This window comes from Taurulus bubalis, assembly GCF_910589615.1.
Source record: "Taurulus bubalis genome assembly, chromosome: 2".
NCBI lineage: Eukaryota > Metazoa > Chordata > Actinopteri > Perciformes > Cottidae > Taurulus > Taurulus bubalis.
This window is the reverse complement of record NC_136590.1, coordinates 9,559,660-9,577,851: the sequence shown is the minus strand read 5'-3', so window position 1 is coordinate 9,577,851 and position 18,192 is coordinate 9,559,660. Positions and strand designations below refer to the sequence as shown.

General features: G+C 39.6%; 1 protein-coding gene across 1 annotated transcript in view; it reads right to left on the bottom strand.

Annotated features, from left to right (window-relative positions):
- Window positions 1-18,192, bottom strand: part of adamts14 (ADAM metallopeptidase with thrombospondin type 1 motif, 14) — a gene marked incomplete at its 5' end in the record, with an annotated part of 41,330 nt that overhangs the window by 13,369 nt on the left and 9,769 nt on the right. Inside the window, 5 exons of the mRNA XM_079233096.1 lie at window positions 1,901-2,006; window positions 4,270-4,426; window positions 6,825-6,908; window positions 11,685-11,881; window positions 14,235-14,391. Of these exons, the coding sequence (XP_079089222.1) occupies window positions 1,901-2,006; window positions 4,270-4,426; window positions 6,825-6,908; window positions 11,685-11,881; window positions 14,235-14,391 (701 nt within the window). The remainder of the gene's footprint in view (window positions 1-1,900; window positions 2,007-4,269; window positions 4,427-6,824; window positions 6,909-11,684; window positions 11,882-14,234; window positions 14,392-18,192) is intronic.

Below are 18,192 nucleotides of genomic sequence, written 5' to 3'. Positions count from 1 at the left end.
ACTTGTATGTTGAACTGGGATTTTATAAAAAATAAAGTGAGAACAGTTACAGCAGGCCGAGCATCATATTTTCCACAGATTTATGCTCATGTGCATTTTACAATTTGTTCTGCTTCTTTATGAAGCTAAAGCGGAAGTTCAGTCAGGAAGACTATCACTGCACTTCTTTTTCATTCATTATCTCTCAGTCTCTATTTCTCAGCTGATTGTGGGAGTTCACTTTAAATTAATTAACCAGCTTCTGCAGAGTTTCCTCCATCCAATCACACTTTACAACGTTCTCCTCTCTGCTGCTAGCAACTCCCTTCACCAAAATATTACAATAGACATTTCAGGTGATATTAAAGCACGTACATGTGCATTTTAATTGTCTGTCTCAGTCTGTCAGTGTGACGGAAATATTTGTTTCGTCACTCTTGGAACTACAAACCCAATTACGACGTTGATGTCGTCCAGTTTGAGAGTGACGCATTCAACCAGTGAGTTAGTCATGCACTGACAGGCACCGCATGGAGTCTGCCTCCCTTTCCACTGTTCACGGATGAAGGGGTTAGTGACCTTTTTCTTGGTCTTTTGTGCGATGTGGCAGTCAATCAAGTCTGTCTGGCCACTTGTTCGATGTTCATGTCGCAGCGGGAAGCGCAGCTCACAGACATTACTTCATAACCCTTTAGTGGCCCCATTAGAGGAGAGTGGAAGTCTGTGCGAAATGGACCAGAAGTTCAAGAAGGATGTTGTATGTGCACTGATTGTAAAGCTCTCTGAGGCAAATTTGTGGTTTTGGTCTGTACAAAATAAATGTAATTGATTTAAACATAATAACTCTGGTTTAAGAACACACAGGCAGATGCTGCTAATGAGTTCAACTGAAGCTCCACAAGTTCATAGACTGAGTGGATGCAGCCTGTAGCTACACTAAGCTTAAATAATAAAGAGCCATAGAGTTAGACAGAGGTGGAAAGTAACTAAATACTGTGATCTAAGTAAATAGTTTGACGCTCTGGAAATCAGGTTATTCTCTTTCTTGCAGAGAGTAGATGAGAAAATATGTTTTTCCAGTAAATTAGCTTAGCTGGTAAGCTTAGCTTAGAATAAAGAAACAGCTAGTCTAGCTCGGTCCAAAGGTAACAGAATCAGCCGACTCGCACTTCTAGTACACTACACTAGGAATAGTTTAAAAGTTACAGTGACCCCTTTATTAGTACACTTGGACAATGTAATGTAATTCAATACAACACCCCTGCTTTACTATAACATTACATTTCATTTAGCTGACGCTTTTATCCAAAGCGACATACATTTTTGCAATATATTGAGGGGTGTTTCCTATTTCTCGTCCTTCCCATTTACATAGATGAGGGCGTAAAAACATTTGAAACACCCCTCAATATAATGCAGTCCAGTACAACACCACTGACTCGCCTGAATGTCAAAACATTTAATTGAATTAACGCCTCTATTACAGGGACAAAACTATCTGAGCACTACATGCCACATAAAAGTAGAATTTATGATCCAACAGGTGTGTTGGATTGCATTAGAATATACAGGTGTACCTTATAAAGTAGACATGGAGTATATGTGTATACACAACATTGATATATATATATATATATATATATATATATATATATATATATATATATATATATATATATATATATATATATATATATTTCGTGGGTTGGTTTTCTAATAGCAAGGCTGAAGAAGCTTATCCTGCTTGGCTGAGTACCTGCATGCACGGGCAAACAGATCATTGTTAAGACAACAAAGCCCCATTAAAGGGCTCCACCTTTGATTACAGACTGCAGGTAGCATGGGAAACTATCGGCTGGATTGGATGCAGTGTGATCCTGCGAGATCCTGCTGGTCTTTTCATCATCATGCTATTACTCACACATGGCCGGTTTCATGAGCGACCACAAAGGCGGAGGAGAAGCCGTCCTCGTGGTTCAGAGTGCAGCTCCTCAGTGGGTGGCACATCCCTGTAACTGGGGCGTAACCTGGGCAACATAAAAGACCACACAGCCCTAATAATCAAGTACCAAGATGAAAATTTTGACATGGTCGTGCAAGGCTGAAGATCATGAAAGGAAATTAGAGCTATATAAGATGTGATTACAGTCATTGTGATGGTCTCTCACTCTGGAGCTAAGTACATTAGTACATGTACAAAAAAAATGCTGATAACTTTGAATGCCTCTTTCAATGATAAACCCACATCTGTATGTGTGCACCGCTATTGATCTGATACAGCAGATGTGCGTAGGCAGTAACATTGAGGAAAAATTAACCCTTCAAGTTTAACAAAATGGAGTTACTAAAGGGAAATATCTTTACAAAAGTGTCAGTGATGTTTTCAGTAAGTCAGCCTTCAGAGCCAAATGCCATTCATTGATACTAAAGTATATCTTTGGCCAAATTCAAATATTGAAACCTTGAAGGCAATATAAATGAATATCTTGAAAGCAACATGCTTAGTGCTAATGAATAGCAGATCCACAGAGAGTTTAAGCGAGTTGTGTGGCTGTGAAGGCTTGGATAGTGAGCATCTTCTTACTTTACAAAAAGAAAGTCCTGAAGTAAACATGCAGCTCGGAAACCATTACTGGCCCGGCATCAGAACATTTCACACAGTGTATACCAAACCTTTAAGCAAAGCACAAACATTAAACATAACTCGATCAAGAGGTGTGCAGCGATTAGCGCGTTTTGGTTTTGGTTCAGAAGCACGTTCGTCCTGGCCGTCTATTGGCGGCTTTTGGATCATTTACAAGCTTTCTGACCATCAGAAGACCTTTTTTTGGCATGCAGGTAAAAAGCAGAAAATGCAGCAGATAGACAGCCGGTGTTAAAGAGTCTTAAAAAGCATCTGTGTTTTGTTTGGGTGGTGTTGAAAAAGAGAAACATCCTCAGCAAGTCAGTGGTAGCAGAGTTCTTTTCTTTTCTTTTTGCTGCAGTGTAAAGGCCCGATTTTGATTCAGATGATGATTCTTTTCATAAATGTCAAAAATGTGACACACTTAGTGCCACCAGTGAATTGTACAGTGAACAGTGAAACATGAAAACAGTTGTTGATCGTGACCTTTTATCTGAAAGGCAGATAAAAGGAATTTGAGAGAATGCAGATTACATTCCCATGAAGGGAAGCTTTGCACATTGAAGCCAAAAGGTTCAGCAGCAGCAGCAGCAGCAGCAGCAGCAGCAGCAGCAGCTTGGGTTAAACAAAGTTGTTCTCACTGCTGATGAGTGAGGAGAGAGGTGGTCTCTTTCATCTGCTTGATAAACTCAAACACTGAACACACTGCCTGGAAAATTAAGCCTGTGGCACTTGAAATCATTCAAATGATTTGATTTCAGTGTATTTGTAAATGTGACAAACTTATTATCAATTCTAAAAAAAAATCATTCAGTTCATTCGCTTCTCAGCTACTCCACAAACTGAATGTATATTTGTCTATTTATCTCACAGCCACAATCTTTGTATTTGGATATAGAATCTACCATCTCACAGTTAAACTTTGACAAGAGAGTGTGATGTCGGCTTGTGACCCTGAGACACGGCCCCGGGTCGGGCCCGGCACAGTGCAGGGCGCCACAGCTACTGGGCTTGTTATGAGCACAACACAACGGCAGCTATGGCAACATCTGGAGGTGTGACAAGCAAACCAGGTAGCCTCAGGTTGTTCTCTGAACATGACACATGTGCTTTAGAAGTTATAAATACACACAGGTCAATGCAAGATATTGAACTTGAGCACAGAGGATGTTTGTTCTTTCTGCTCTAAGTTTCTCTGGCAGTTAGGAGGCTCACTTCAACATTTAGTTTTGAAGGGCTGAAAAGAAAAAGTACAGCATGAGACATATGCTCAACCGACAGCACATGTATGGTAGAAAACTCCTCCAAATCATTGCATACATGTATTATTAGGATTTAGTGGACTGGTTAAAAACAACAGTTAGTTAAATACATAATACAAAAAAACATTTCTGTTTTTTCTCTACATGCCAAAAACCTTCTTGAACAATATCAATCAAAATTTGTAAATCCAGGGTGGCGTCAATGTCGAGTCAGCGAGGTGCTGGAAAGCTGCTCAGTAATTACTTTCATGTGAGGTCGAATTGGGTTTGTGACCTCAGCGGCAGCCTTCACTCTAAAGTTTCCATCGACCTTACCTGGTCAAGACTTGAAGCCAACCCCTTTGTGAATGGAAGCAGATATCAGCACTCAGTCTGCACAGTCCTCGATCGAGAAAAATACAGTACCTTGCATACCTGCGGGACCAAAATCTTGCCTTGTGAGAAAGATAGCATGATCGTGGTACTCGGCGTGGTCGGGGTCGCGGCGCTGCTGCGTGTTGGCCCATCGACACACCTGCTCCAGGCTGCGGGATGGGTTGCCACGCTCAATCAGGCTTATGGACTGTAAAAAAAAAACACACAGCATAAAGTTGTATCACTCAAACTGTGAGCGTATGGATTCTCTAAATTATTGTAACACTTATTTTTAAATGACCAATCATCACAATCCTATTCACAATAGGCCTTTTCTATGAAGAAGAGCCTGACCAGACGTTAATACTAGGCTGAGATAACCAACATTTATTTTCTGTGTGCGCTAGCCTTAATTGTTAAATACAATGTTGTAAGTAGGCTACAATTATTAGAACAATACAAACAACAATATTATTATTATTATAATGAAAAATATTTGGCAGCCCTAAATCTTCTGCTAGGTCGGGAGATTTGTGTGGATTATATTTCTGTGGTACCCAGTCTTTTGGAATGACTGCTCTCAAAACCACTACTCTTGTTAAATTAAATTCCAAACGGACATAGAGAGCAGATCTCGCATCTCCTTTGCTCAACGTGTCTCGCACACCAGATTTGCAACATAAAAAACGCCTGTGTGTGCGCTTTCCCCCCACCTCAAACTGGCATTGAACTAAGAGTGAATACAGTGTAAACTATTGTTGGAAACTGAAATAACATATTAAAGTGGAAATGGAAAAACAAGTATTCTGTTTTGTTTTCTTTGTTTTACGAAGATCCAGCCAATTCAATAACAAAACTCAGTCGAGGATGAAATAGTGTGTTGGGTGGCTGACAACAACTCAGCTCACACCAGAGAGCACAACCTAATGGACAGGCAAAACATTTGCCTTTCTTGTCCCCATGTGTGCAGATGACACATGCAGCATGTTGAAACTCATCTAATTAGTGCTGTGAAAACCGCATATCTCTGCTTTGGCAACCAGACACAAGTAACATGCAAAAAGCCCAGCCTCCTGGCAGCATTAGTCACTTATGAAGATTAAAAGGCACTCAATGGCGATAACTCACTGCTGTCTGTCACCATGCTCACAATTTATAGTATCTGTGTACATCCTTACTACATAATTTTCAGCCTGCTAACGTCTGAAAACACGGAAGGTGACATAGCAATAGGGGAACAACTAAGTAATCCATCCATATAATATGTTTTGACTTTGATTAGCAGCAAACTAATACATGGATGGATTTGTTTTCAGTATGTTTGTGATCTGCATTGCGTATGTGTGATAATATCGGTCCCTGCTGTCATGCACTTCTCACCTCAACTTGATTTAACAGCTCTGACACTGAGTTGAAATGTCTTTTATAGCATCATTTTTGGTAAAAGACGTTATGGCTGCCGTTTTTTCCCAAGTTGCACCTGTCAATTAAACAGTGGCCTGAGGCACAATCCAATCATACACTTGGAAAATGTGATCTTTTCCTTTTATTTTGGTGTCATTATTTAACCATCAACAGATCCACTCTCTTATTCCGGTTCAGCACCCAATAGCACCTTGGTGTTGAAACATATTTTGGAAATATAACATATCACTATGTTAAGGAGGTTGGGCAAATTTGGTGATTCATTGTCTTGCGTTTTTGTTGTAAGTTGTGTGTGTTTGTCATGCCCATATTCACATGTAACGTGCTGATTAGAAACCCAATCACATGTATAAATGGCCAAGACATTGTCTTTCTCTAAGAAATCTGGCTCAAGTTTCTCTAATCTCCTAACACAATCACAGAAGCTTGTTTTTTTTGTATACATTAAAGTAAAGTTATTAGATTACTGCAGAAAGATGACTGTAAGCCAGTTGCTTAAATGCATGGACAAACACTCACCGTTCAACATTTTGGGACATAAGTTGATGCACTTTCCTGCCGAGAGTTAGATGAGAACATCAATGCCACTCATACGTCTGTACAGTAAATAGGTGTATTAGCTTAGCTTAGCATAAACACTGGAAACAGGGAAGACGATAGCATGACTCTTTTAAATGGTAACAAAATAAATCTGTCTACCTGCACCTCTAAATCTAACTAATCAACACAGTTTTGAATCCGTTTCACCCTGTGTTTAGTCTTCATCATGCTAAGCTAATTGCCTGCTGGCTCCAGCTACACATTTATTGTTCAGAAGTGAGAGTGGTATCAATCTTCTCATCTAACTCTCGGGCAAGAAAGCAAATACAAACTATTTCTCATAAGAAATAACCTTATGCATTCTGACATTTTTCACTAAGAGGTAGTGAAGTGTTTGGCAACATTAAGCAACTATTCAATTATTTTTCTTTCATATTTTCATACCATTACTTCCTGTAGGCAGTAACAGCAATGCAATAAAAACACTTGTTAGGAGTCAACAGGGCTACAAACAGTGACCTTTTTATATTAAAATATGTCTTGTAACAAAACCAAAGATGTACAAAATGTTTTGCCTTGGAAAGCTGTTTGAAATGCATTTGCATATATAGGAAATAAAAGCAATGTGTGACATAGCTCACCTGTCGGTACCCGACCATTATCATGCGAACGAGGACAACATTGATGTTGGTTCCCAAAGATTCATCATGGTAGATTTCATCAACCTGAAAGGAAAGGAACATTATCTGTCACTGATCTGAGAGATGAAAGAAGCACAATGATGATGGCGATTAGTCAATACTACTCGGCCTATAAATGAAAACAAGAACATTCTTCGGAAGAACGCTGCATCCACAGGTATTATTCCTGAAGTACAGCATCCCAGCAGCAGGCCGTCTAACCGTGTAGGAGGTGTTGTTTTTGCGTCATTTACAACAAGCTTGGAATAATTATGAAATATGTTTAGACATTGGCAACCATCCAATAAAACTAGTGTTCTTATGCAATGGCAAACTACCCTGCCCCAGTAATGTGTTCTGTGCCTCAGATGCTATTGGGCTTTATAATAATGCTGTGGTATGTAGATGCTTAACCCAGGGCCAAGCTAGGATCCCCTTCAAATCCAATTTCCAGTTGAGTGTGTTTTATTTTCACCAAATGTTCGCTACATGTCGGCACGCCTCTGGGGCCCCAAAAAGTAAATCAACTGCTATACTTTTTGCGGTTGATAAATAAAGTTCAGGCGTAAATTCATCAGTCATTCAATCAGAAAGTAATTTAGTTGGGACATGTTGGTTATGGATTGTAAATAACAAACTGTGTGACTAAACATGGAGTCATTTAGCTTCACAAAACACCCTCACATTTCACCGCTGAACTTGTTACTGAGAGGAAACATATGTTTACAACTGCCATTTTAAGGACCGTGATTCATACATTTTACATTATAAATAGAAAATAGTTTGTGTAACATCTTTATTGAAAATGTATCACAATCTTTACATCAAAGGCTGCTGACGTGTGCACTATTTCTTTGTTGAAAGTGGTGTGTTAAAAAGCACAATATAAAATGTATTTTTCATACTATCAACAAACGAATCCCATCCCCCTCTGCAGCTCAAGACCATTTTAAAACATCTTTCAAAGTAATCCCTGTTTCCCTCAGTGACTTGTGTCCTATCTTTCTGCCTCTAATCTTGGCTTCCTACCATCAAAACGCTTTCAAGAGTGTGCTAAGCCAATGCCCGTGACACTCTTAATGAGTCTCTCTTTTGGTTTGGTCCATGACAGGCATGTATCCAGCCTCTTCTTAAGAAACCCTTTCTCTTGACTAGCGTCCCAATCGCCAAAATACCATAAGTGTCAAAAATTGTGAAAAGGGCAGTTGCCAAGTAACTGTTAGAAACACCTAAAGGGAGAATACCCATCCGTTTTTTACCCACAGTCGTCAACAGTATTGTAATATTACTGGGTTTAAGTGAAGCCTTCGATACCCTGCCACTTCACTAGAGCGACTCATGGCATGAATGGAACTACTTTGACTTGTTTTTCTTTTGTTTTATTTCACAGCGTTTATAGTGGCTGCTGGTAATTATGTTTCTCATTTTGTGTGGGGTCCCACAAGGCTCAATACTTGGTCTAGTTCTATTACGTTTATGCCACCAGTCGATTACCGCTGTTATGCTGATGATACCAATCTGTATGTTTCATTTAAACCTCAATGTTTATAACAATAATCACGCAAATCGGCCATCCTGTTATTAAAGACTGGATGGCTTCTAACTTCCTAAAGTTGAATACTGATGAAAGCTCTGGTAAATGATCGAGGATTATCTCTTGGCTCAGGAAACAAAAGTTGTTTTTGGTCCATGTGCAAACCTAAATCACCACATTAACCGAATAGTAATGAACTTTTGTGAAATACAATTATTTGCTTTCTTGACAAGAGTTAGGTGAGAAGATCAATACCCTCCCCCACGAGAGAGGTATTTATCCCCTCATCCAACTCTGAGGTCTAAGATATTTTCCATTATTTTAACAAATACCTTTATGGTTCACCTCGGCTCTTTCAACCCAACATAATGCATACATTTTAGTGGCCTCAGTTTATTACTTTTTATTACTCATCATTCTATTCTTTTTTAATAATTTATTGTACTTGTTTCACAATCTAAGCTCCAAACAGCAATTTCAAAAAAGTATTTTCAATGTTACAATGCTGGTGAAAGATGAAACTGAACACGGTTTTGTCTGTATCAGTTTTCTGTCAATAACACTGATCTATCAACGACACTGTGACATTTACAAGAGCCTTGATGTTTTCATCAATCTTCAGCAGAGGTAATGAACAGCTGGGATGGTTTTTATATCCATAAAATGTAATCTCTCCAGCTGCTACTGATGTAAACATATGCAAATAAATCCTGCAAGTATGAATTTGTAATCCTGACACTATATGGAAGCATATGAACATAAATATCTGCAGAATTACAGGGACAGCCAACCATCTGTATCAGCGAATTGACCAATGCATACTAGCAATAAGTGTGCAATAAGAGTGCCCTCCCATCTGTCTGATAAATTACATTTCACATCCACTGGCAGTTGCAAGGCCTGTTATTTGCGGTAGTTTGATTGATCCCCCCCACAGACATTCTGCTATTAGACCTGCCCTATGCTCTGCCTCTGATTGGCTATTACTTGCTGACATCTTTCTGATAAGCAAGATTGTTGAAGGGTTGGAAGGGTCACGCAGATGTGGATATTTCAAAAGTATGATGTGCCTCTTGTATATATGCAATTACAATGTCCCGATAACAGGAGAAAAATGCTTTTTTGAAATGTTGCTATGCAATTTGCTTTAATGAATGGATTCAAACTACATATTCATTTTTCATATTTGTGAACAGTGATGAAGCAAAGGTGTCCTCTTTCAGGCTTTTTCAATAGCTGTTCTTGTGCAGGCCAATTAAGGCAAACGGAATAACAGAGTTCTACTCTTTGCTAAAAAAAAACAACTAACAAGTGTGTGCTGCTAAGCTTTCTCTCGATACAAATTATGACCGTGCAGAACAAAAGCTCTGTCACCAAAGAAAGACTATCTTGGCTTAAATCCAAATTTGTTCTGGGACGTAAGGTTACACCCAAAGCTTTTAAGCAAATATTCCATTCACAGAAGCCCATTCAGGTCAATAAATACTGTAAAGAACACTCACGTGACCCCAAAGTCTTCCAGATATGTTACGAGCCTAAATTCCTAGACTGGTCTACTCTATACTGACCTATATAAGTGTGTTTCTGTTGGACCCGAAACAGAGGAGCTGTTGAAAAAAGGGGACAGCATCCAAAAAAATATCATCATAAAAGTTCCATGACAACTTTTATAAATACAGAATTTGCATATTTTTCCTTACTTGGGACTAATTCAGCTCACTTGCTCGCATTCAGTTCCTCCAAACCCACGTATATCGGGATAATTACAAAGCCAGGAGGAGCACACAGAGGGCTGGAATTGGAGTGTTGTGGCTGAAAATGAGAGTAGCAGCTGTGGGCTACAGGAGCTAGGTGTCCCTGGCTTGTGTACAGCATCACACCGACGTGGACAAAACCTGGTCCACGCTCAAACAACACAGCCATTGTGCAGCAGGCACCTTAGCAGTCACCTTGGCTTTGCGCAGACAGGATGTTCAGTAATCAATCCCTGAGGGAGGGAGAGTTCCTCTAGGTGGTACTACACATTCTGCAGCCACGGAGCGCGGATTCAGAGGGATTTGAGTGGGCAGAGCTCTTTCAGACACAGCAAGCCTGTGGCTTACGAGTGGAACTAAAGAGTTTTGACCCTCGTTTGGTTGAACTGCACCTTTCTCTATGGCGTTTGCATGTTTCGCTTATCAAATTTTACTGTATATTACTTTTTAAGAACTTGATTTCACTTTGCAGCTCAGTCAATTTCAGAAATAAGGACTTGTTAAAATGATCTCATCCTGCCAGCGATCTGAAATAAATGCTCATCAGAGAGCATCAGACACCAACGTCTGCTAATTACAGCATGCTCGTGCAGCCAATTCACAGTATAAACAGCCACGGTCATTAAAATCAGATATTTCTCCATGCCGAAGACATGTGGGGATGAAATATGTATGCAATATCCTGAATAAATAAACACATCATTCCATGTCAGAACTCCTGGCGCTGGTTTCCATGACTGCCCCGCATAGCTCCCAGTCAACTTTCTAATTGGTCTAGTGCAGCTAATCAGACCACCATGCAGGGTCCAAATGGTAACTGTTACAGAGTGAAACCAGCACCCTGTGAACATCTGACTTGAGGGATTTGGGCCCATTAAGTAGATTATGGTGGTAGGAGCTGGTGGAACCCATAATGAATGAGCTGAGAATTTTTTGTTTCACCTCTCTATCGGTAATCCACGAACAGCTAGAGAAAGTGGGGGTCTGGGAAAAGTGTGGCAAGGTCTGATGTCAGAGAGGACAAGGAGAGGGAAATGCCTCAACAGGTAGACGATCACTAAACACAGCAGCATTTCATGTCAAGAAGGGATATTTATAGTGCTTGGTCTATTAGGGGAGAGAATATTTTTAACAACTGATTCATTGTTTGAGAAATTTGAATCGGCAAACTGAAAAAATTATCCTTTTATCAAGCCTCTCATTTTTGCTGCTCTTTGTTTTATGTAATAGTCATCTCAATATGTTTAGAGTTTGGACTGCTAGTCAGACAAAACAAGCTTTTTCAAGAAGTCACCTTTGACTTAAAACTGTAGTGTTTTTCTAAATGTGTATTGTCATCTTAATATTCTATTTTAGAGACCAAACAATTAATCAAATTAATCAATAAATCAGGAAAATAATCGACAATAATCGAGAGAATAAAAATAATGATTAGTTGCAGGCATGGATATGTTGTGTTGTGAATTTGCGTAACAGAGGAGCAGGTAGCGTGAATCTGATGAGCCTTTTTATTCAAACACCTTATGGACTTACTATGTTCATGAGAGTGAGAACATAATTCTGCACATGCTCCTTGCCGTGGAAGCGCACCACCGAGTCGTCCACAGCCAGCAGCACCTCGATGTTGTAGTCGTCCTTCTTCGCGTGCCTCCTTTTGCGCTCGGACTCAGACAGTTTATGCTCGACGAGATCCAGAGCCGCAGGAAGGTCTGCGATCCCGAAGTCTGACACTGCAACATATAAGCACATAAACACGTCAATTAACAGACTGTGGGATTCTAACGCATGTATGATTTATCTCTTTTTTCAGCTTCTGGAGTCGCAGCAAAATCCAAACGACATTCATCCATTTCATAAAGCATTTCAGCTGTTTGTCGTTATGATATTCATGCACAGTATGCCATCTGAGTTGAAGCGCACATTGAAAGGAGGATATTGTGTGAATTTGGAATTTTGTGAATAATGTCACATTAAGAAAAAAAGTCTGACATGTTTTGATCAATATGTTTGAAACATGTATTCGCTTAGCAAAAACACCAACGAGTCTACACATAGAGTTATTTGTCTCAACAGTTAATTAAAAACAACTTAATTTCCTTGATTCATTCAAATTAAAAAACAGTGAAACTCATCTGGCAGAAATTGGCTCATGTATCATAAAAGCTTGGCTGCTCAATGCTATGAATTCTAACACTCTTTTGTGAGCCTGCCAGACAGATACTGGTGAGAATGGAGAGATGACACAGTGGCTTCTGCATACTGTTGCAGGAAATCAATTGGACAAGGTATTTTCTGAAGTACAATGCAGAAAAATTAAAATGAAGGATACATGCAGTGTTGTGCAAAAAAACATTCAGACAACTGGCTCCTTGCAAAACTCTCGAAGCAATTAATTCTAAATAACCCTGGAAATAACAAATAAACACATGAATGCATAACAGGCGCCGTGATAAGCAGCAAACAAAATATCAAAGCTGTAAATTACATATATTGTTGATAAAAACATGGCTAGAGACATTAAATGAGAGTGACAGCTTTAATTGGCTGAACTTTAAAGGACAAAAAACTAATGAGTAAAAACACTTTCTCAACAGTCAAGATTAGTTTTAATAAATACAGGACACTAATGCTTTTCTCTGAATTTTGTTTTGTGTGGGTACCGAAACAGCAACAGAAAAGGCTAAATTGGCAACAATATTAATAAATCAAAAATCCAGCTTTATCACTTTATGGAAGAATGCAGCCTGCAAAGACAAAAATGAGCACACTGTTTTTCACGAGGGCAGTAACAAAAAAGGAAGGAAGGCTTAGCAAATGTGAATGAGGGACTTGATTAAAAGGGCTGTGGAATAAAATGAAAAGATGCTGGGAAACGGGGTAAATCAGCGAGTATGGTAAGAGTTGTCCTCCAGATGCTCAAGCTATTGTTGTAGCAATTAAGGAAGGAATAGAAAAGGAATGCATAATGGAGCCGGGTCGTTGCAAAGGAAGGGTCACCCCCACCACTCTCTCCCCTCACTGGCTGCCCCATCCTCCCCTGTCCCCAGAACTACCACTGGAGCCCAGAATTCCTCACATTACCAGCTGCTTTTGGAGCGCTGCATCTGCTGTTGGGCCTCATACATATAGAGCAGCGATAGAAATTAGAGCTGGAGTTTAAAAGCTGCGTGTTTCAACTCCTAAGCTTCGAATAATGTATACTTAAGTTCCGTTTTAGACACTGGTTTCCTTTCATCCCAGTAGGTCAGTCAATCAGCAGGTATTAAGTGTGCTTTCATTCATTTCATTCTACATGATTGTTGTGTTGAAATAAGGGCAACTGGGTAACAAGTATTAAAAACTGAAGTCAAAGGTCTCGTCAGGTCTGTAAAATCGTAATTCTTTGATCAGGTAATTCTTTATTTGAGTCTTTGTTAACTTTATAGGTCATTTTCAGTCTGCTGCTTGTATTAAGATGAATAATGAATTAATAATAATGAATAATGTTTTGTTAAAGCTGCCTTTATTGTTTGTGCCTTGTTGTTTGTTTATTTTACCTGGTTGCTACAGTGAACACATTAACGCACGGTTGCCTATTTACAAAACTAATGAATGTAAGTTTAATATTCACTCATCTTTTAGCTCTGTTTTGGTCTCCACTAGCTCCTGAGGAAAATGTTAAATGTTAAATGCCGCACTACATTCACCAGCTCATAGCATATGTAGCATATGGATTTATCAGAGGCTGGAAACAAGGTTGATGAGTGTGGTGGAAATCAATGGAAATCAATGGCTGCCTCAAACAGCAGGAAGCTTTTATTTTTCTAAAACAAAACACCATTTCTAAAGTGTAAAGTATTTATGAGTTGTAATAAATGCCAAACCACTGGCGCTTTAAATGCAGTTAAACCCCTTAAGATTCTGGTGCTTTATTCGATTGTATGATGTAATATCAAACACACAGTCCTGGCTGTTATGAACTTGTGGTGTGCTTAATAAACAGAGGCACTTACTCACACGTGCACACTCACACACAGTCGCAACCCACAAACGCACACAGTGCTTTTTGTTTCCACTGATGTCAGGCTCCCTCTCCCCAGCTACCTTCGTTGTGGAGGTCCTCCCTCCGCTGGCCCGTCTCCCGCTTGATGGCCGACCTGCGGTAGACCACGTGGACGCGGCCCTTCACTTCCACGTCCTGTTGGCCCTTCTCGAGGGGCTCGATGAAAAACTCCCCATTATCAGTCCGGATCAGACCTGCCTGGAAAAGAGGGTTTCAAATTAGTGCACCCCTCCTTCAAAGGACGGTAATTCTACTGCAGCCAGTAATTATAGTGTGCCCCATCAATTGGATGGTTTTGAGATGGGGAATGTCGCAGGTAGAAACAATTTTCCAGCTTTATTGAGGGCACCCGTGATTTCCCATTGAACGAGATGATGAGTAGCAATGTCTCTATAGCTATTCGTATTAGCGTGTCTTTCAGTGAATTCAAAGCACTGTGACATTCAAAGAATTAAATGACTGTGTTGAAGTTTACCAATTGACCAATTCAAGTACTCATTTCCTTTCAACCTTCCTTATGTGCTCTACTACTTCAATTAGACATTTCTAACATGTAGCCTTTCAGCTACCTGCTAAGCACTTGAATGCACCATTACCTGCGCTCTCTAAGTGGCAAGTGCCACACTAGTTTTCTCACAAATTACTTCTAAATTGTTCTAGCGCTGTTTTTTAACGGTGCTTCCTGCCTTTCCAAAACAGTTAGCTTACTGCCAGTAAGTTAGCTTACTGCCAGCAAACAGTTAGCTTACTGCCAGCAAAACTAGCTTACTGCTGCCAAACCTCAACATTTGCTGAAGCTGACGGTTTGATATAGAATTCAAGTTCAAGCAAATAAAAATAACTTGTGATGTGTCATGATGTTGAATCCAATGTTTGAATCCAACAACACAGACAGCAGGAAGCAACTTCTGTAACTCTTATGGCATAACGGCGTGAGTGTGCATGTGCTGTAGGTCGTAAACACACTCTGCAAACTGTTCATTACGTTATCATTTTCTTCTAAGTAAGACAAAACAAACTGGTATGATTTTGAAAGTTTTGCCAACATTCTTATATAATTCTGTGGCTCTTACACCATGAAATCCACATCCCATCAACATATTCGTCATACAAGGACCGACCGAATGAACATAATATTATCAGTTATATAATGTCATCTGAAGATTATTATCATGCAGTTTAATTGCGGAGTTTAAAATGAAAACAGACGGAGCACATGAGGAAAAGTGTGTGCAGCATCTGTCTCCTTGAATAAACGAGCGCCCTACCCCCTGATAGTGTGTGATACTTTAAATTAGGACCCATGACATTTTACATTGTATCTATGTATTCTAAACTATTCTAAGGATGAGGTTTACATCAATAATTTACTTGGCATTATTTCAAGTGTTTGTCATTGTAACCAGCGTAACATTACCTTCCCAGCACAGCACAAATATGTTCTCACTTTTCTATGGACTTTGAGTTAAGCCATATGCTCAATAAAAAATGTGGTGTTAATGAGAGACTTTCTGGTTATAGAAATGTGCTTTCTAACACTGTATCAAGAGTGTGTGGATGATGGATTAAGTTGTAAAATTGTGCTCAGTTAGCGGCTCGCTGGCTGGCTGGCTAGTTTGCTGGCTATCTTGCTAATTCCACCGTGCTTTCATGCTACAATTACAGAACAAAAAAGGCACCACGTGAACTGCTGGGCTCTGACTTTTTTTTAACAAAAACTGTTCATAATAGCCGTGAGCTTTTCAATTATCTTATGCTAATCACAAAAATGCTGACGATTGTTATGATTGTGCTTTGTTGGTGATGAAAGTCGCCTCCGTATACGCCGCCTAGCTCAAGATCAGCCAGTTGCAAAATTAAATTGCAATAGCCAGGTTTTAACCAGTAGAGGGCACCCACGATGCATATCTATAAAACCCTACGCAGTATTTAAATACTTTGCACTAGAATGTCAAGATTTGGACCTGAATCCATCAACAACACGACTAAAACTGGTACATCAACTCTTTCCCTGCATGCTCCTCTTCAGCATCAGAGCTGAAGTTACGACGCAGCATCTTGATTGGCATTGCATAACATATACGTGAGCACAAACATTTGCACACACTGATTTCCATGAAGTAAACATCCCCTGTTTCAGGCCACTTTGTTGTATACGTAATGTGACTGAAGGTAAATATTTAGATGGACTGCACGAGGAAGCCAGCATCAAGCTCTGGTTCACTGTTACAGTTTCCACTGTGAAAGCTGTAATATGTATTCCTTGGTCTCAATTTGGTGTAATTGTTATCATGAAAACAATTGTCTACATTACCACACAACATCAATCTGCATTGATTCAGTAATATGAATACTTAAGAGTGAAAGCACAGTATGTCATTTTAAGTCCTGAAAGGATTTTTAGAGCCAGACTGATGCAATTGTTCCACAAGTAATCAAGTCATTCACGGCTCATTAAGTATTTCTCTGAGTGCTGAACAAATTTAATCATGTAAATTATGTAAATTGCCATTATTCACTACCTTTCCCCATACACATACATTTAGCTTTTGAGCAGGTATAATTCCCTTGAGCATTTAAGACACATTTCCAGGGTTCTTACACTTGCACATGAAGCGTTGGAGTCATTAGGGAATTAAATAGATTGATAATGAAATTTGTTGGCTATGTAAAGGTCGATTACCGCATCAGCTAGTTTGATTGTAAACCTATTGGGTGACGTTGCACTGTGAATAATATATTGTGTCCCAAGTGTACACTGCTACCCACCAGAAGAAGAAAACATGTCCATAATCAGTATTCTTCTATCAAGAGAATTATCACCTGGATCTGCAGCCGCCCCTCGAGTTCCAACTCATTGTTTCTCATGCGGTCGTGAATATTGGACTTACATTCATCAGGTTGCTACAGACATGACTCCAAATTAATTAAAATGTTGCTCCACAACATGTTGGATGTGTAAATTAACAATTTGTGGCCAGAAAAATTGCAAGTTTTCAGTCTTGTGCATAAAAAGTTCCCCTCCAAGTTACATAACCGGTTACATAAGGGAGAATAACTCAATCTATTGTCCACAGGAAATGTTATGTCTGCTGTATCAACGTAACGTCACAAATGCCTCTGAGGAAAAAAAATATGTTGTTTGACATTTAGAGCCTGTGAGCATTAATTATCAGCATTAGCACAGAGCCTCTACCTCCATCCATTATGTATCACCGTTTATCCTCTGCTGGGTCATAGAGGACAGAGACTCCTCGGACACGCTGCAACAACATTTGTCCACATCCATCCAGAGAATATTGTTCCCTCATGTTTCCTGACACGCACTCTACCATGAGCTGTGTCCAATGAAGAAAAAATATATCAACAAAAACCAACACAAATTTCCTGTCATCCAGAGATGGTTTTAATTGGATTTTAAGTAACAACTCAAAACATACGCCCCAATGTGACCTAAATGAAGGACAAAGAATGTTACATCCTACTTATATAACTCTAGCTGACATATGTATTCTTCGTTGCCATGTTGTAAAAGATAAAGCTTCAGCACAAACTGTGCAGTTTATTGTATTTCTCATATTCCTACAAAGAAAAGAGAGAAATCTATCCAGCCTATCATACCTTATGAAGAAGGCACACCAACAAGTCTTTGGCAAGAATGTGTGTATTTACAGCTGAACAAAATATGTAAATACAGTGCAGTAAAGAGAGCATTGTGCTAAAAAAAAACACTCGAAATCTTCGGCATGATGTCGTTCGGGACTAAAAACACAAGTGCTGTGAACTTAAGTGTGGACATATGACAGTAAGGGCAAAGTGGAGTGAAAGAATCTGTCCAGCCCCTGACCAGGAAATGCCAAGTAAGACATGCTCAAATACTTCCTCTGTGGTCTCTTATTTCAGCAGTGGGTGGAAAGAGAAGCCAGGTCTGTGAGAGGAGAGAGCAGCATCTGGAAGGGCCTACAGAGGAGCCAAATGTAAACATGTGTACACTTCATG